This window comes from Salvelinus fontinalis, chromosome 18 (genome assembly GCF_029448725.1).
Source record: "Salvelinus fontinalis isolate EN_2023a chromosome 18, ASM2944872v1, whole genome shotgun sequence".
NCBI classification, from domain to species: Eukaryota; Metazoa; Chordata; class Actinopteri; order Salmoniformes; family Salmonidae; genus Salvelinus; species Salvelinus fontinalis.
Window position 1 is genome coordinate 35,491,503 of NC_074682.1, and position 20,019 is coordinate 35,511,521.

The window sequence follows — 20,019 nt, forward strand, 5'->3', positions numbered from 1 at the left end:
ACTGTTGCAACAATTGTAACTGGTCGTTCTAAAAAGCGTTCTAATCACACAGGTTTGAGCATACTCTACAGCACATATGTCAGAGTCAAGGCCCGCGGGCCACATCCGGCCCGCGAGAAGGTTTTTTACGGCCCCTGGGATGATCTTGATTTATTATTAGAACCGGCCCGCAGACCGCAGCAAGCCGGCAGCCCGCAGGTCTTTTACACGCACCAATACTACATTCCCCACAATGCAACGGTGACGCACCGAGCAGTAGGCTGCTTCATTTCAATATTTATTGGCACAGCAGTCGTCAGCATCACAGTAAAATTAACTTTCAGATACCCATCAAAAATGGCAAAACGGAAGGTGGACACTGAGAACCGGGGGTTTCAAACAAGGTGGGAGTCGGAGTATATGTTCACGGAGGTAGCTGGAAAACCTGTGTGTCTTCTGTGTGGAGAAAGTGTGGCGGTACTGAAAGAGTATAATCTGAGACGACATTATGAAACGAAACACGCGGACAAAAACAAGAATATGGACATGGAACAAAGGCTACAAAAGGCAGAGGAATTAAAACGAGGCCTCAAATCTCGACAGGCTCTGTTCAAAAAAGCCAAATCACAAGGCCAGGCTGCTGTCAAGGCCAGTTTTATTTTGGCAGAAGAGATCGCTAAATCAGCCCGGCCATTTACGGAGGGGGATTTCATCAAAAACTGCATGATTAAAGTTTGTGACGAAGTTTGCCCAGAAAAAAGGCAACTCTTTTTAAATGTGAGTCTGAGCAGAAACACCATTGCCGAGAGAGTAGACCAGTTGTCCATCAATCTAAAAGAGCAGCTTGTGAAAAAGGGAAAAGATTTCATTGCATATTCCTTGGCTGTGGATGAGAGCACCGACATTTCTGACATTGCCCAGTTGTCAATTTTCATCCGCGGAGTGGACTCCAGCCTAAGCGTGACAGAGGAGTTTTTGGCTTTACGTCCTATGCATGGCACAACTACGGGGCATGATTTGTATGAAGAGGTGTCAAGATGTGTAAATGAGATGGAGCTGCCTTGGGAAAAACTCGTGGGTTTGACAACCGACGGAGCACCTGCGATGTGTGGACACAGGAGCGGACTGGTGGCGAAGATACGGGAAAAGATGCAAGAGGAAAACGCGACAGGTGAGCTGACAGCTTATCATTGTATCATACACCAGGAAGCGTTGTGCGGTAAAGCCTTGAAAATGGAGCATGTAATGAGCATCATCACGCGCACAGTTAACTTTATCAGAGCCAAAGGTTTGAATCACCGCCAGTTCAAGGCATTTCTGACGGAGTTAGAAACGGAGCATGGTGATTTGCCTTATCACACAGAGGTGCGATGGCTAAGCCAGGGAAAGGTGCTTCAAAGATGTTTCGAGCTTCGTGAGGAGATTTGTCTGTTCTTGGACAGCAAAGGGAAAGACACAACACAACTCCGAGACGAAATGTTTCTGTGTGAAATGGCTTTTCTGTGTGACATTACGAGTCATCTGAATGCAATGAACTTGCAGCTGCAGGGTCGGGATCATGTCATCTCTGATATGTACAGTACAGTGAAGGCATTTAAAACCAAACTGACTCTGTGGGAGACGCAGATGCGGAAAGAAAATTTGAGCCACTTTCCCAGCTGCCAGACCATGAAAGAGAAGCTCTCTACCAGTGCGTTCCCGAGCGCACAGTTGGCTGATAAAATAGGTATGCTTGCCGCTGACTTTCGACGCCGATTTGCTGACTTTGAAGCACAAAAAAGCAGGTTGGAACTGCTCGGTAACCCATTTGCTGTTGACGTGGAAAGCTCACCACCAAACCTCCAAATGGAGTTGATTGACCTCCAATGCAATGATGCACTGAGGGCAAAATATGCGGCAGTGGGTGCTGCGGAGTTCGCCCGTTTCCTCCCCGACACAATGCCCCAGCTGCGCATCCAGGCTGCTCAAACGTTGTCTATGTTTGGCAGCACATACCTGTGTGAACAACTGTTTTCTTTGATGAACCTGAACAAAACATCACACAGAAGTCGACTTACTGCTGAACACCTCCACTCAATTCTGAGGATTTCCTCAGCTCAGAGCCTTACCCCGAACATTGATGAACTTGTGGAAAAGATGGGACACCACCAAGTATCACCCTCAACCTCAAACAAGTGAACATTACTGTGCAATCACATATTTAGAGTTTTTACTCAGTTCAAGTTTAAAAGTTAAAGTTTAATATTTGTTTTCACTGCATGTTACTTCTCCTTAAACAAAGTGTTGTTTTTGATTAATAGATTTTTGCACTTTATTTTATTGTATTTCAATCCAATTATATTTTAAAAATATTTCAGTTGAGTGGATGATAGAAAATTGCTATTATTGTTTTTTTCTTTGAAGTAAATTTAGCCCACTTTTGCTAAAATAGAAAATATATGCTACTGATGGTGCCTTGAATACCGGTTTCTTTCATTTAATGTTCATGTTATGGGGATTTTTATATAAAGGAAATTTGTCTTTTGTGTCTGTTGAAAATTAAAGATTACTGACAGAGCCATAAGAAAATATTGCTTTATTTATCTGATCATATTGGAATATATTTGTTAGGTTTTCAGTAGGTTCAATTAGGTTCACTAGACTATATGCGTCATTTAAAAAAATTTCAATGAACATTCGAACAGTCCGGCCCTCGGCTTGTAGCTAAATTTTTTATTTGGCCCTCCGTCCATTTGACTTTGACACCCCTGCTCTACAGGGACCACTGTAGAATGATCACACCGTGTGTTGGTACGTGTCAAAGGGTAAAACAGGTTAACATTTGCAAGGCAGCGGGGCCAGACGGAATACAAGGACGCATACTCAGAGCATGCACTGAACAGCTGGCTAGTTTCTTCACTGACATTTTCAACCTATCCCTGGCCCAGTCTGTAATTCCAACTTGTTTCAAGCAGACCACCATAGACCCCATGCCTAAGAAGACCAAGGTAACCTGCCTAAATGACTATCATCCCGTGGTACTCACATCTTTAGCCATGAATTGCTTTGAAAGGCTGGTCATGGCTCACATTAACACCATCCTCCCAGACACACTGGACGCACTAATTCGCATACCGCACCAACAGATCCACAGAGGATGCAATCTCTATTGCACTCCACACTGATCTCACCCACCTGGACAAAAGGAATTCCAATGTAAGAATGCTGTTCATTGACTAGAGCTCAGCATTCAACAACAAAGTCCCCTCCAAGCTCATCATAATGTGACTATTGAGAAATTTGAAGAGACTAAACTGCTGGGGGGAGTCAACCTAGATAGCAAGCTAATGTATCATGGTCAAAACATATTGACTCAATGGTTGCTAAAATGGGAAGAGGTCTGTCCATGATAAGGCGTTGCTCTGCTTTTAACATCTCAGTCAACCAGACAGGCCCCACAGGCCCGGGTTTGGTTGCACCTGGTCTAGTGTCCAGTTGTGTGGTCAGTTGCAGCAAAGAAGAACATAGACAAATTGCACATGGTCCAAAAAGGAGCAGCACGTATTGCACTTAGATGTAAACGCAGGGCGAATGTCAATGGCATGCATGTCAATCTCTCCTAGCTCAAAGTTGAGAGATTGACTGCATCGGTATTAGTTGTTGTGTGAGGGGTTGAAGGTACTTATCTGTCTGTTCAAGCAGTTGGCAAACAGTTCTGACACTTCGAACACTCATTAGTATCACACAACATGCAACCAGAGGTCTCTTCACAGTCCCCAGGTCCAGAACAAAGGCTGGGAAACACAGTATTAAATAAAGCCATGACTAAATGGAACTCTGCCACCCCAGGAAACTCAAGCTAGCAATTAAACCAGATAAAAGAACACCTTATGGCACGACGGGGACTGTGAAGAGACACAGAAATGTTTATACATTTTGTATTGTATAATGTATGTGATAAATTGTTGGGATATGACTTTGATATGTGATTGTCTCGCCTGGCTATATTAAGATGAATGCACTAGCTGTGGGTCGTTCTGGATGGGAGTGTCTGCTGAATGGCTAAATTGTAATGTAAATGTAGTGCTATGTATGTACATTATTCATTTTCAAATGTGTTGTTTCCTGTTTGAACCCCTGGTAGAGTAGCCGATGCCTCGGCAGCAGCTAATTGGGGATCCTAACAAATACTTAATATCAAGCTCAGGACCCTGGGACTGAACACCTCCCTCTGCAACTGGATCTGGACTTCCCGATGTGCCGCCATCAGGCGTTGAGGGTAGGCAACAACACATCCGCCAGTCTGATCATCAACACAGGGACCCCTCAGGGGTGTGTGCTTAGTCACCTCCTGTAATCCCAGTTCACCCACGACTGCACTGCCACACACGACTCCAACACCATCAAGTCTGCTGATGACATGACTGATCACTGACGATGATGAGGCAGCCTATAGGGAAGAGGTCAGACCTGGCAGTGTGGTGCAAGGAAAACAACCTTTCCCTCAACATCGATGGGGCTGTAGTGGAACGGGTCGAGAGCTCCTCTGTGTCCACATCACTAAGGAATTAACATGGTCCACACACACCCACCCACCCAGTTGTGAAGAGGGCACGACCATGCTTCTTCCCCCTCAGCAGCCTGAAAAGATTTGGCATGGGCCCTCAGATCATGAAAATGTTTTACAGCTGCACCACCGCTTGGTACGGCAACTGCAAGGCACACGACCGCTATAGAGGGCGGTGAGTACGGCCTAGTACATCACTGGGGCCGAGCTCCCTGCCAATCAGGACCTCTATACCAGGCGGTGTCAGGGGAAGGCCCCCAAAAAATTCTAAGACTTCAACCACCCAACTCAGACTGTTCTCTCTGCTACTGCATGGCCTGAGCCAAGTATGGAACCAACAGGACTATGAACAGATTCTACCCCAAGCTATGACTTCTAAATAGCGAATCAAATGGCTACCCGGACTACCTGCATTGACCCTTTTTTGCACCAACTCTCTTGCACTGACAATGCCCACACACTGGACCACATCCACTGCTGCTATTGTCCATCTGGTTGCCTAGTCACTTTACCCCTACTATACGTACATAGCTACCTCAATTACCTCGTACCCCTGCACAATACCCCATAATGACAAAACAAAAAACATTTTGCAAATGGATTAACAACATAAATACCTTATTTAAAGCATTCAGACCCTTTGCTATGAGACTATAAATTGATTTCAGGTGCATCCTGTTTCCATTGATCAACCTTGAGATGTTTCTACAACTCTGGTAAATTCAATTGATTGGACATGATTAGGAAAGGCACAAACCGGTCTATACAAGGTCCCACAGTTGACAGTGCATGTCAGAGCAAAAACCAAGCCATGAGGTTGAAGGAATTGTCTGTAGAGCTCCGAAACTAGATTGTGTCAAGGCACAGATCTGGGGAAGGGTACCAAAAAATGTCTGTAGCATTGAAGGTCCCCAAGAACAGTGGCCTCCATCATTCTTAAACAGAAGAAGTTTGGAATCACCAAGACTCTTAGTGCTGGCTGCCCAGCCAAACTGAGCAATCGGGGGAGAAAGGCCTTGGTCAGGGAGGTGACCAAGAACCCAATGGTCACTCAGAGAGCTCTTCTGTGGAGATGGGAGCACCTTCCAGAAGCACAACCATCTCTTCAGCACTCCACCAAATCAGGCCTTTATGGTAGTGGCCAGACGGAAACCATTCCTCAGTAAAAGGCACATGACAGCCCGCTTGGAGTTTAAAAGCCACCTAAAGGACTCTCAGACCATGAGAAACAAGATTGAACTCTTTGGCCTGAATGGCAAGCGTCACGTCTGGAGGAAACCTGGCACCATCCCTACGGTGAAGCATGGTGGTGGCACCATCATGCTGTGTGGATGTTTTTCAGGGGTAGGGACTGGGAGACTAGTAAGGATTGAGGGAAAGATGAACAGAGCAAAGTACAGAGAGATCCTTGATGAAAACATGTTCCAAAGCGCTCAGGACCTCAGACTGGGGAAAAGGTTCACCTTCCAACAGGACAACGACCCTAAGCACACAGCCAAAACATCGCAGGAGTGGCTTCAGGACAAGCCTCAATGTGCTTGGGCTTGAGTGGCCCAGCCAGAGCCCGGACTTGAACCCGATCGAACATCTCTGGAGAGACCTGAAAAAAAGCTGTGAAGCGATGCTCCCCATCCAACCTGACAGAGCTTGAGAGGATCTGCAAAAAATAATGAGAGAAAATCCCCAAATACAGGTGTGTGTTTGTAGTAGCGTCATACCCAAGAAGACTCAAGCCTGTAATCGCTGCCTAAGATACTCCAACAAAGTATTGAGTAAAGGGTCTGAATTACTTATGTAAAATGTGATAATTCATTTTTTAATTAAAAAATAGTTTTGTCATTATGGGTTATGGTGTGTAGATTGATGAAGAAATAAACGATTTAATCCATTTTCGAATAAGGCTGTAACGTAAAAAAATGTGGAAAAAGTCAAGGGGTTTGAATACTTTCAAATGCACCGAATAGCCACATTATTTTTAATCATTATTGTTAGTCACTATATACACACACACACACACACACACACACACACACACACACACACACACACACAAAGATAAGAAACGTCCCTTTTTCAGGACCCTGTCTTTCAAAGATTTGTATATTTTTACAAATTAACTTCACAGATCTAAACACTGTTTCCCATGCTTGTTCAATGAACCATAAACAATTAATGAACACCTGTGCAACAGTCGTTAAGACACTAACAGTTTACAGACGGTAGGCAATTAAGGTCACAGTTATGAAAACTTAGGACACTAAAGAGGCCGTTCTACTGACTGAAAAACACAAAAAGAAAGATGCCCAGGGTCCCTGCTCATCTGCGTGAACGTGTCTTAGGCATGCTGCAAGGAGGCATGAGGACTGCAGATATGGGCAGGGCAATAAATTGCAATGTCCGTACTGTGAGACGCCTAAGACAGCGCTACAGGGAGACAGGACGGACATCTGATCGTCCTCGCAGTGGCAGACCACGTGTAACAACACCTGTACAGGATCGATACATCCGAACATAACACCTGCGGGACAGGTACAGGATGGCAACAACAACTGCCCGAGTTACACCAGGAACACACAATCCCTCCATCAGTGCTCAGACTGTCCGCAATAGGCTGAGAGAGGCTGGACTGAGGGTTGTAGGCCTGTTGTAAGGCAGGTCCTCACCAGACTTCACCGGCAACAACGTCACCTATGGGCACAAACCCACTGTCGCTGGACCCTACAGAACTGACAAAATGTGCTCTTCACTGACGAGTCACGGTTTTGTTTCACCAGGGGTGATGGTCGAATTCGCGTTTATCGTCGAAGGAATGAGCGTTACACCGAGGCCTGTACTCTGGAGCGGGATCGATTTGGAGGTGGAGGGTCCGTCATGGTCTGGGGCGGTGTGTCACAACATCATCGGACTGAGCTTAGTGTCATTGCAGGCAATCTCAATGCTATGCGCTACAGGGAAGACATCCTCATCCCTCATGTGGTACCCTTCCTGCAGGCTCATCCTGACATGACCCTCCAGCATGACAATGCCACCAGCCATACTGCTCGTTCTGTAAGTGATTTCCTGCAAGACAGGAATGTCAGTGTTCTGCCATGGCCAGCAAAGAGCCCAGATCTCAATCCCATTGAGCATGTCTCAAACCTGTTGGATCGGAGGGTGAGGGCTAGGGCCATTCCCCCCCAGAAATGTCAGAGAACTTGCAGGTGCCTTGGTGGAAGAGTGGGGTAACATCTCACAGCAAGAACTGGCAAATCTGGTGCAGTCCATGAGGAGATCTGGAGGGGCTGCTTACTCTTCTTGACCCTCTTGGCTATGGGTGGTGAGGTGATCATCATGGTGAGGGTCAGCGTGAGGGTCGTGCTGGACTTGGACACCTAACATAAGGGGGCATGGAGGAGTGGAACCAATGAGGCATCTCCTTCGCCTCATTCAGCATTTACTCCAGTAGGCATTTTGTCATCTTTCAGACACCCTTACATGCCATTTAATAGGGTGATGATCGGCGTTACTCTTGACCCTGATCTCTCTTTTGACGAACATATCAAGACTGTTTCAAGGACAGCTTTTTTCCATCTACGTAACATTGCAAAAATCAGAAATTTTCTGTCCAAAAATTATGCAGAAAAATGTATCCATGCTTTTGTTACTTCTAGGTTAGACTACTGCTATGCTCTAAATAAAGCACTAAATAAACTTCAGTTAGTGCTAAATACGGCTGCTAGAATCCTGACTAGAACCAAATAATTTGATCATATTACTCCAGTGCTAGCCTCCCTATACTGGCTTCCTGTTAAGGCAGGGGCTGATTAAGGTTTTACTGCTAACCTACAAAGCATTACATGGGCTTGCTCCTACCTATCTTTACGATTTGGTCCTGCCGTACATACCTACACATACGCTACGGTCACAAGATGCAGGCCTCCTAATTGTCCCTAGAATTTCTAAGCAAACAGCTGAAGGCAGGGCTTTCTCCTATAGAGCTCCATTTTTATGGAATGGTCTGCCTACCCATGTGAGAGACACAGACTCTGTCTCAACTTTTAAGTCTTTACTGAAGACTTATCTCTTCAGTAGGTCATATGATTGAGTGTAGTCTGGCCCAGGAGTGTGAAGGTGAACGGAAAGGCTCTGGAGCAACGAACCGCCCTTGCCGTCTCTGCCTGGCCGGTTCCCCTCTCTCCACTGGGATTCTCTGCCTCTAACCCTATTACAGGGGCTGAGTCACTGGCTTACTGGTGCTCTTCCATGCCGTCCCTAGGAGGGGTGAGTCACTTGAGTGGGTTGAGTTGCTGACGTGGTCTTCCTGTCTGGGTTGGCGCCCCCCCCCCCCCTTGGGTTGTGCCGTGGCAGAGATCTTTGTGGGCTGTACTTGGCCTTGTCTCAGGATGGTAAGTTGGTGGTTGAAGTTTTCCCTCTAGTGGTGTGGGGGCTGTGCTTTGACAAAGTGGGTGGGGTTATATCCTGCCTGTTTGGCCCTGTTTGGGGGTATCATCGGATGGGGCCACAGTGTCTCCTGACCCCTCCTGTCTCAGCCTCCAGTATTTATGCTGCAGTAGTTTATGTGTCGGGGGGCTAGGGTCAGTCTGTTATATCTGGAGTGTTTCTCCTGTCTTATCCGGTGTCCTGTGTCCTGAATTTAAGTATGCTCTCTCTAATTCTCTTTCTCTGAGGACCTGAGCCCTAGGACCATGCCTTAGGACTACCTGGCATGATGACTCCTTGCTGTCCTCAGTCCACCTGGCCGTGCTGCTGCTCCAGTTTCAACTGTTCTGCCTGCGGCTATGGAACCCTGACCTGTTCACCGGACGTGCTACCTGTCCCAGACCTGCTGTTTTCAACTCTCTAGAGACAGCAGGAGCGGTAGAGATAATCTCAATGATTGGCTATGAAAAGCCAACTGACATTTACTCCTGAGGTGCTGACTTGTCAAATAATAATGGTCAAATAATAATAATCACAGTAGTTGTCAAGGGTGCACCTTGACAACTACTGTGATTATTATTTGACCATGCAGGTCATTTATGAACATTTGAACATCTTGGCCACGTTCTGTTATAATCTCCACCCGGCACAGCCAGAAGAGGACTGGCCACCCGTAGCCTGGTTCCTCTCTAGGTTTCTTCCTAGGTTTTGGACTTTCTAGGGAGTTTTTCCTAGCCACCGTTCTTCTACACCTGCATTGCTTGCCGTTTTGGGTTTTAGGCTGGGTTTCTATACAGCACTTTGATATATCAGCTGATGTAAGAAGGGCTATGTAAATAAATTTGATTTGAGCAAGAGTCTAGAAGCAAAGAAAGACCTGACCATATAAAAAGCATAATAGAGCAAATTGAACAACTACCAGTATCTCCCTCTACGTTTCTCTTATGAGCTACCCACAATAACACCACCCTCTCTTTGGATTCAATTCCTCCCCTCCACCTTCTTCTTCTCATTGAATGAGGGTTCGCTCCCAGAGCAGAGGATTGGCTCGATGACAGGTGGACCCTTAACCCTGCTAGATGACTTGGCCAGGCTGCTCTCCACCAGCTCATCATCAAACTTCTTCCTCTTAATTGACCTGGGAGTAAGAGGCACAGGTTAGATATCATATAGCCACCAGAGCGGCCACAGACAGCAACCCTGAGCTTCAGTGGCTTGCGAAAGTATTCACCCCCTTGGCATTTTTCCTATTTTATTGCCTTACAACCTGGAATTAAAATGGATTTTTGGGGAGTTTGTATCATTTGATTTACACAACATGCCTACCACTTTGAAGATGCAATTTTTATTTATTTATTGTGAAACAAACAAGAAATAAGACAAAAAAACAAAAAACTTGAGCGTGCATAACTATTCACCCCCCCAAAGTCAATACTTTGTGGAGTCACCTTTTGCAGCAATTACAGCTGCAAGTCTCTTGGGATATGTCTCTATAAGCTTGGCACATCTAGCCACTGGGTTTTTTTCCCATTCTTCAAGGCAAAACTGCTCCAACCCCTTCAAGTTGGATGGGTTCCACTGGTGTACAGCAATCTTTAATTCATATCACAGATTCTCAATTGGATTGAGGTCTGGGCTTTGACTAGGCCATTCCAAGACATTTAAATGTTTCCCCTTAAACCACTCGAGTGTTGCTTTAGCAGTATGCTTAGGGTCATTGTCCTGCTGGAAGGTGAACCTCCGCCCCAGTCTCAAATCTCTGGAAGACTGAAACAGGTTTCCCTCCAGAATTTCCCTGTATTTAGAGCCATCCATCATTCCTTCAATTCTGACCAGTTTCCCAATCCCTGCCGATGAAAAACCTCCTTACAGCATGATGCTGCCACCACGCTTCACTGTGGGGATGGTATTCTCGGGTGATAAGAGGTGTTGGGTTTGCGCCAGACATAGCATTTTCCTTGATGGCCAAAAAACTACATTTTTGTCTCATCTGACCAGAGTACCTTCTTCTATATGTTTGGGGAGTATCCCACATGCCTTTTGGCGAACACCAAACATGTTTGCTTATTTCTTTCTGGCCACTCTTCCATAATGCCCAAATCTATGGAGTGTACGGCTTAAAGTGGTCCTATGGACATACTCCAATCTCTACTGTGGAGCTTTGCAGCTCCTTCAGGGTTATCTTTGGTCTCTTTGCTGCCTCTCTGATTAATGCCTTCCTTGCTTGGTCCGTGAGTTTTGGTGGGCAGCCCTCTTGGCAGGTTTGCTGTGGTGCCATATTCTTTTGATTTGTTAATAATGGATTTATTAGTTTCTGATATTTTTTTATAGCCTAACCCTGATCTGTACTTCTCCACATCTTTGTCCCTGACCTGTTTGGAGAGCTCCTTGGTCTTCATAGTGCCGCTTGCTAGGTGGTGCCCCTTGCTTAGTGGTGTTGCAGACTCTGGGGCCTTTCAGAACAGATTTATATATATATATATATATATATATATATATATATATATACTGAGATCATGTGATACTTAATTGTGTGCAATCTAACTAATTATGTGACCTCTGAAGGTAACTGGTTGTGTAACAGTATAACTTTAAACCGTCCCCTCGCCCATACCCGGGCGTGAACCAGGGACCTTCTGCACACATCAACAACGGTCGCCCACGAAGCATCGTTACCCATCGCTCCACGGCCCTTGCAGAGCAAGGTGCAACACTACTTCCAGGTTTCAGAGCAAGTGACGTAACTGATTGAAACGCTACTAGCGCGTACCCGCTAACTAGCTAGCCATTTCACATCCGTTACACTCACCCCCCTTTCAACCTCCTCCTTTTCCGCAGCAACCAGTGATCCGGGTCAACAGCATTAACGTAACAGTATAACTTTACGGCGTTCCCTCGCCCCGACCCGGGCGCGAACCAGGGACCCTCTGCACACATCGACAAGTCACCCACGAAGCGTCGTTACCCATCGCTCCACAAAGGCCGCGGCCCTTGCAGAGCAAGGTGCAACACTACTTCTAGGTTTCAGAGCAAGTGACGTAACTGATTGAAACGCTACTAGCGTGTACCCGCTAACTAGCTAGCCATTTCACATCCGTTACAGTTGCACCAGATCTTATTTAGGGGCTTCATAGCAAAGGGAGTGAATATATATGTACACACCACTTTTCCATTTTTTTTATTTTTTATTAAGAAACAAGTTCTTTTTTTAAATTTCACTTCACCAATTTGGACTATTTTGTGTATGTCCATTACATGAAATCCAAATAAAAATCTATTTAAATTACAGGTTGTAATGCAACAAAATAGGAGAAACGCCAAAGGGGTGAATACTTACGCAAGGCATTGTATCTTTTCGCCAGGCCTACTTCAAATTCAGTACGTAGGTGATGCAGAACAAATGCGGTCCAGTGGTCAGATGTGTAGACAGTTCATTTGAGTCACTGAACTGTAAAGGTGTCATGTTCATCTTTCAGTTTAAAACTAGTGGAAAGATTTGAAGCTGGAAAAGGTGCTTTCAGAGTAAGCTATAACATCAAGCTGAACATAGACTGTTCTCTCTGCTTCCACACAGCAAGCGGTTTCCTGGAGCACAAAATCTAGGTTCAAACAGCTTCTACCCCCAAGCCATAAGACTCCTGAACATCTAATCAAATGGCTACTCAGACTATTTGCATACCCCCCCCCCCCCCCCCCCCCCCTTCTACACTACTGCTACTCTCTGTTATTATCTATGCATAGCCACTTTAATAACTCTACCTACATGTACATATTATCTCAATTACCTCAACTAACCGGTGCCCCTGCACATTGACTCTGTCCCGGTATCCCTTGTATATAGCCTCTGCTTCTCTTTAATCATTTGTTACTTTGATTTCTTAATTTTGGGGGGTATTTTCTTAAAACTGCATTGTTGGTTAAGGGCTTGTAAGTAAGCATTTCACTGTAAGGTCTACTACAGATGTTGTATTAGGCAAATGTAACAAATAACATTTGATTTGACACAAGTGAGTAGCAGTCCAACCTTGAAGAGCTCCTGCGTTTGGGCACAACACCACCACCCCAACGAAAGCCTGTGTTGCTGTTATTTTGATGTCTTTAATCCCAGTCGACTCCTCATCCTCTGACCGGTTCTGTGTCCCAGCTGCTCCAATCTGTGCACCAACCACAGATGCAATTGCAGCGCCTGCCTGTATATCGGTCCCCAAACGGAGACAGACTTCGATGTTAGACACTAGAGTCTATGTATTATGATGAGAACATGTATGGCAACAACTTACAACAAGAGGCTGACAGACAACCAAGAGATGTGTATACCGTTGTCCATGATCTTGGTCACAGTCCAGGGCTTTCGAATAGTAACGTTGCTACATTCGGCAGGTGTCACTCAGACAACGTATATCAGGTGGAAATCTGAGACGAGAGTGTAAGGCATCGGTTAGTGATGGGCGGTAAATGGGAAGCATGTGCGGATAGCATGTGCGGATAGCTAGCTAGCTCAATGTGATAAATATAAGCTCTACTATGCAGCTATTAACTAGCTTGATGTGAACAATATTGATCGCTGTCTCGAAAGCCAGCTATCTAACCTAGATGGATGTAGCTAGGAACATTTCACATCACTCGCGAGCTAAAGTTAGCTAGCAAACCTTGGTTATAACAGTAACGAAACAGCGTCTTCGCTCATTCTCTACTTACCTCGTTTATCAACCAACTAGAGTCTAGCCAAGCATATTGAACATCGAATAACACAATTGCTATACGAATGTTATCTTATTTTCTTCTTCGATCAGGTTTAACGGCGGTTGGCATCCAATGTTAATGGTGCATTAATGCCACTAACTGGACGGGGAATTGAATAATGTTATCTTTCCTTCCTCGCCTCCAGACCGTAGTCGTCCCTACTAATTTACGAATGCTCTGGGGTAATTCCCACATTTGGGATCTTATCCACTGCTAATGACGAGTTAGTCTGGAATTCCACTGAAGTAGTTTACATTTATTAAACTTGTACACCATGTGAGGTAGTCAGAATAATAAAATAACGGGCGTTGCTCACTGTTCCCCTACATCTCCTCCGCGCAACAATTGCGTAAACAAACGAAAGTTAACTTACTACGTTACCCACAATGCACTTAAATGTTTTAAAGCTATACCCTTACTTTACCAACAATAAGAAACAAAAAAAAAACGTTACGGGAAAGGGGGAAAACGACAGCATACAACATAAAACACGTGAACTAAATTAAACATTAATAAATAAAACATCACACTTATTCAATCACAGTCCACTCCAGAATACATCCTTGCTCATCAGCCTGTTGATAGGGCTACATTACCCTTGCCACTTCATTCTCCTTCACCCTAACAGGGCACCCCAAGCATTCAGGCGCATATTCACTTTCACAGTTACAGCATTTCCCTTCATCTGGCATACGATATTCTTCCGTTCTGCACACACTTGACACATGACCAAATATTTTACATTTATGACACTGAAGGGGCTTGCGCACAAAAGCTCTTACAGGGTATCTCATGAATCCTAACTTTATATGAGAAGGGAGAGACTAAATCAAAGAACAGTAGCATGGATGAAGTTAACTTATTTTCTCCTTCCACCATACAGGTCAATCAACGTGCACCAACCACTCCATTAATGTATTCAGTTATATCCTCTGCCTTTACTTCCTCTGCCTTTAAATCTAAATAAGCCCACATCTTGTGACTCTCACTGACTCCACACTTTCTTCCAACACATTCCATATTTTCCTGGAGACATTAAAACCTCTACGGGATCGGTGTCCCTCCCCCGCGGAACGGTTGAGCTAATGTGCGCTAATGTGATTAGCATGAGGTTGTAAGTAACAAGAAAATGTCCCAGGACATAGACAAATATGAAAGCTTAAATTCTTGTTACTCTAACGGCACTGTCCAATTTACAGTAGCTATTGTTCGAGGAGAGTGCACAGTTATGGAACTTGAAAATGGATTAATAAACCAATTAGAAACATTTGGGCAAACTTGATACAACATTTTGGGGTGGAAACACAATGGTTCATTGGATCAGTCTAAAACTTTGCACAAGCACTGCTGCCTTCTAGTGGCCCAAATCTAAATTGCGCCTAAACTGGAACAATACATTGTGGCCTTTTTCTTGAATTTCAAAATATTATCTTATTATCTTTTAACAGATTTAATGGGTTATATTCTCCTACATTAATTTCACATTTACACAAATTTCAGTGTTTCATATCAAATGGTATCAAGAGCTCCAGGCAGTTAGATTTGGGAATGTCATTTTAGGCGAAAGTAGCATTGATCCAAAACCCTGTCTCTGACCAAAAACGATTCTAGTGGTTTCCTATTTTCCAACATAGCTTTACTTCGTTTCCCTTTTTCTTTGCCACTGTAACCAACTCATTCACACTTTCTATACTATTAGCTTCACTCGACTCATTAGCAGTTTCAATTAAAACCTCGTTATGGGTGTAAGATGGCACAGTGATGCCATCTGTTGGTAAATGTTCATTACTGCAACTCATGTATTTATACCGGGGTGCTTGAGATACCCGGAAGTGTCATGATGTACAGAACAAGGCTGGTTACTCGCATGAATGTCTCTGTCTCGTCATTTACCATTGGAACAAACATGGTGTCAGAAGAGGGATTACTAACCATGCTTTCCGCAAATTAGAGTAACCAGCCTTGTTCTGTACATCATGACACTTCCGGGTATCTCAAGCACCCCGGTATAAATACATGAGTTGCAGTAATGAACATTTACCAACAGATGGCATCACTGTGCCATCTTATACCCATAACATCTTCCCTTTAATAAAATAATATAAATAAAATAAATCTTTAGGCCTGTTTGTGACAGAGTGTGTTTAACGTGGCCAGAAACACACCATTGAGTTTGAAATAGTTGAGGCTAGTCAACAGCCATTACTGTCAGGTTCTACATGCGAGTGCCTTGGGCTTATTAACTTTACCATCCCAGCTGATCTTAACATTATAGACAAAGTCAAGGCTGGGCCCCTGAGCAAGGAAACACTCCTAAGCAAGTACCATGATGTCTTCAACGCACCGGTCGAGTCAGTTCCCGGGGAAGTCCACTTTGAGTTGGACGCAGAAATCCAGCCTGTCCAGTGTGCACCCCGCAATGTACCAGTGGCCATGAAAGCAGCTACGAAGGCTCAGCTTGACAAATACGAAGCAGATGGCCACATGATATCTGTCACTGAGCCTACAGACTGGATTAGTAATATGGTTCTCATCAAGAAACCAGACAAGCTACGGATATGCATTGATCCTAAACACCTCAACCGGGCTCTGCGACGTTCACATTACATTATGCCCACGTTGGAGGATGTTCTTTACAAGCTCCCAAAGGCCAGAGTCTTCACGCTCGTGGACGCCAGAGATGCCTTCCTCCAGTGCAAGCTCGACGAGCCCAGCAGCTATATGACCACCTTTTGGACACCCTGGGGCAGGAAGAGGTGGTTGAAGCTTCCGTTTGGTGTCTCCGTGGCTCCAGAGGTGTATCAGCGGAAACAGCACAAGCTGTTGATGGGACTCAGTGGCGTGGAACCTATAGCAGATGACATCCTCGTAGTGGGCTGTGGGGACAGTGATGAGGAGGCAGAATGCAACCATGACGCCAAGCTGCTGGCCCTGATGGTCAGATGCAGACAGGTCAAGCTAAGGCTAAGCATAAAAAAGCTTCAGTTTAAAGTGCCAGTGGTCCGCTTTCATGAGCACATCTTGTCCTCCACCGGATTGAAGGCGCATCCTGAAAAAGTGAAGGCTGTCTTGGAAATGCCCCACCCATCTGACGTGAAGGGAGTGCAGCGCTTCGTCGGATTCGTCACTTACCTGGCCAAATTCCTACCGCGGCTCTCTGAAATGTGTGAGCCACTAAGGAGGCTCATGGACAAGGACGCCATCTGGCATTGGCTCCCAAAACATGACGCAGCGGTGAGGGAAATAAAACAACTGGTCACCCAGACACCTGTACTGCGTTACTACAATGTGTCAAAACCTGTCACGATTCAGTGACTCAAGCCAGTATGGACTTGGCTGTTGCCTCATGCAGGAGAGCCAGCCTGTGGCATTCGCCTCTAGGGCACTCACCCTAACAGAGCAGAACTATGCCCAGATAGAGAAGGAGTGCCTCAGCATTGTGTTTGCATGCCAATGCTTCCACCACTACCTGTACGGGCGCGACAATATTACCGCAGAGACAGATCACAAGCCCCTTATTGCTATATTCAGCAAGCCTCTTCTGAATGCCCCAAAACGACTGCAGAGCATGCTACTGGCCCTACAAAACTACAACCTCAAGGTGGTGTATAAGCCAGGGCCAGAGATGTATGTGAGTTACACGCTCAGCAGGGCTACTGCATCAGGCATTCACACACTCTCCATGCATGAACAACACGCAGTGTGCAGCTTACAAACAGAGCAAGTGGATGTTGAACACATCAACCAGGCTGACTACCTCAATGTTACGGACCAGCGCCTTATACAAATCAGACAGCACACAGACAGGGACGGACAACTCCAGGCATTGAGGTCTGTGATTATGATGGGCTAGCCCGACTGCAAGGAAGAAACTGCTTTAGCCGTCAGAGAATATTGGCCAGTCAAGGAGGAGCTCAGTGTTCAAAACGGAGTAATATTCATGTGTCAGAGAGTCGTTATTCCCCGGTCTCTGTGCCATGAGATGTTGGCACGTGTGCACTCAAGTCACATAGGAGGTGAGGCCTGTTACAGACAAGCACGTGACACACTGTATTGGCCAGGAATGCAGAGTGAAATCAAAGACTATGTCAGTAAATGCACAATCTGCAATGAATATGCCATTGAGCAACAGAGAGAGACCATGATGTCCCACGAGCTACTGATGCGCCCCTGGCAGATAGTAAGTCTAGATCTCTTCCAGCACAGTGGCAAAGACTTTCTGCTGGTAGTCGATCATTACTCAGACTTTTGGGAGATTGACCTCCTCCCCGACCTCTCAGCAGAGACAACGATCAAACGCTGCAAGGCTCAGTTTGCCCGCTATGGCCAGCCAGATAGGGTAATTTCAGACAATGGACCCCAATTCTCCGGAGTTGAGTTCCGAAAATTTGCTGCAGGATTGGGAATTCGAGCACGTCACTTCATCACCACGATACCCAAAAGCTAATGGGAAGGCGGAGTCTGCAGTAAAAATCGCAAAGAACCTCTGCAAAAAGGCTCTGCGAGAGGGCAAAGATGCCTGGAAAGCAATCCTGCAGTGGCGCAATACCTCGACCGAAGGCATGGATAGCAGCCCGGCACGGCGCTTAAAAGCAGCTCTGCCAGTAGCTAGCACTCTCCTGGAGCCATGTGTGGTGACTGACATGCTGGTGAAGCTACGTCACAGAAGACAGGTCTCCAAGTTCATGTGCGAATGAAGCCACTACCAGGGGACCGGACGGGCCTCTGGAGACTCGGATCCTGTGTACAGAAAGTGGCACCACGCTCCTACTTGGTCGAAGTGAATGGATCACTGTACCGTCGCAACAGGGTTGACCTTCGGATTGCTGAGCCAGCACCTACTCAGAACCCTGATGGTCAAAGGGGTCGCATAACAAAAGACGGAACTCCAGCAATGGGGCCTGAGGCACTGGGCGAAGAGCCAGGTGATCACAGGTCAAGTCACATGGGGCCTGAGGCACTGGGCGAAGAGCCAGGTGATCACAGGTCGGCTGCTCCCTCGCCCATCAATACTCCACTTAGACAGTCAGGTGACACGCCTGTGCGGGAACCCGCAGTCCTCGCAGACAAGCCCCCTGTCTTTTCACGCTACGGGCATTTGTCTCAGCCACCAAAAATACTTAATCTGTAGGTTTCCCATCAGGGTTGGCAGACAGAGATAAAAAAAGTAAAGAGACTATCAAAATGTGTTAAGTTGTTACCTGAGGAAAAAAATAAAAAATACTAAACTGTTCATGTTGGAAATTATTACTAGGTTTGTTTTGTTAATGAATTGACACCTCCTGTCCTATTTTATTAAAGGGAAGATGTTATGGGTGTAAGATGGCACAGTGATGCCATCTGTTGGTAAATGTTCATTACTGCAACTCATGTATTTATACCGGGGTGCTTGAGATACCCGGAAGTGTCATGATGTACAGAACAAGGCTGGTTACTCACATGAATGTCTCTGTCTCATCATTTAACATTCGAACAGTTTCCGCCATCTTCCGTTCCACACATCCGTTCCTTCCAACCTATCTTATATTCAACATTAGTTAGCTAGCAACATTTTCGCTAACAATAACAGAATGAAACACATTTCAGATATGCACAGGAAATGTCATTTGCAGTCTTTCTCACAACATTCTCGTAACGTCCATCACTGCCACCAACAAGGGCTGGAGTCTTCTTCGAAGAGGTTTAACGCCGTCCGATAAATGTTGCATTACTGCCACCTACTAGACTGGAGTACAACTCCCTTGTACTTTGCTTGAAAAAATAAATCTAACACCACAACACTCACAAAAATAATTACAAATAAAACATAACACCACCCTACTCCACTATTTAAATCTATTTAGTCCTACCTCAGGCAAACACCCTGTAACTCTTCTAATGTCAAGTCTCGCACACCCAAATACCTGTCTGCAGCTACCACCACAACCTACATTTTCTGCCACTTACATTCCATCTATGCAGTACAGTTGATAACCATTGCTATAAATGCTAAAAAATCCAATCTTACTGAAACATAAATCAATTGTTGGCCTATCCTTCTGTACTGGTACAGATCTACTACTCACACCACCTCTCAGGATCCCTCCCCCTTGACCCATCTTCCTCTACTTTCTTCACTACCTCAGCATATGACAACTTCTGCACTACTCTAACCCTGGAAACCTCAACCTGCCTCTCTCGCACAGGACATTTCTGATCTCCAACCCCATGGGCACCCCTACAATTAACACATACCACTACTTTCCCCAATGCAACACATTCCTTTGTCTCATGCCCTTCTGCACACTTCTCACACCTAGGAACCTCCCTCCTACACACTGCTGCCACATGCC

At 45.5% G+C, this 20,019-nt stretch overlaps 2 protein-coding genes across 3 annotated transcripts in view; one reads left to right on the top strand and one right to left on the bottom strand.

Moving 5' to 3' along the window:
- The window catches only part of LOC129815413 (microspherule protein 1-like), a 30,488-nt gene extending 11,136 nt beyond the window's left edge, over positions 1-19,352 (bottom strand). The window contains exon 1 of one of the 2 annotated variants that reach the window (XM_055869211.1): positions 19,127-19,352. In XM_055869211.1, coding sequence (XP_055725186.1) covers positions 19,127-19,173 — 47 coding nt within the window. In that variant the 5' untranslated portion in view covers positions 19,174-19,352. Of the gene's footprint in view, positions 1-13,642; positions 14,767-19,126 lie in introns of those variants that run through there. The other variant, XM_055869212.1, reaches the window with a different exon arrangement.
- Positions 82-2,731, top strand: LOC129815412 (general transcription factor II-I repeat domain-containing protein 2-like). The gene has a single exon (XM_055869210.1). It carries the CDS (start codon positions 337-339, stop codon positions 2,155-2,157), a length of 1,821 nt encoding a protein of 606 aa, XP_055725185.1. The 5' UTR covers positions 82-336; the 3' UTR covers positions 2,158-2,731.
- Positions 19,353-20,019: the final 667 nt, after the last annotated feature.

Bases quoted from the DNA above. Each gene is read 5' to 3' on its own strand.
- LOC129815412 (XM_055869210.1), top strand. From the start codon at position 337: ATGGCAAAACGGAAGGTGGACACTGAGAACCGGGGGTTTCAAACAAGG.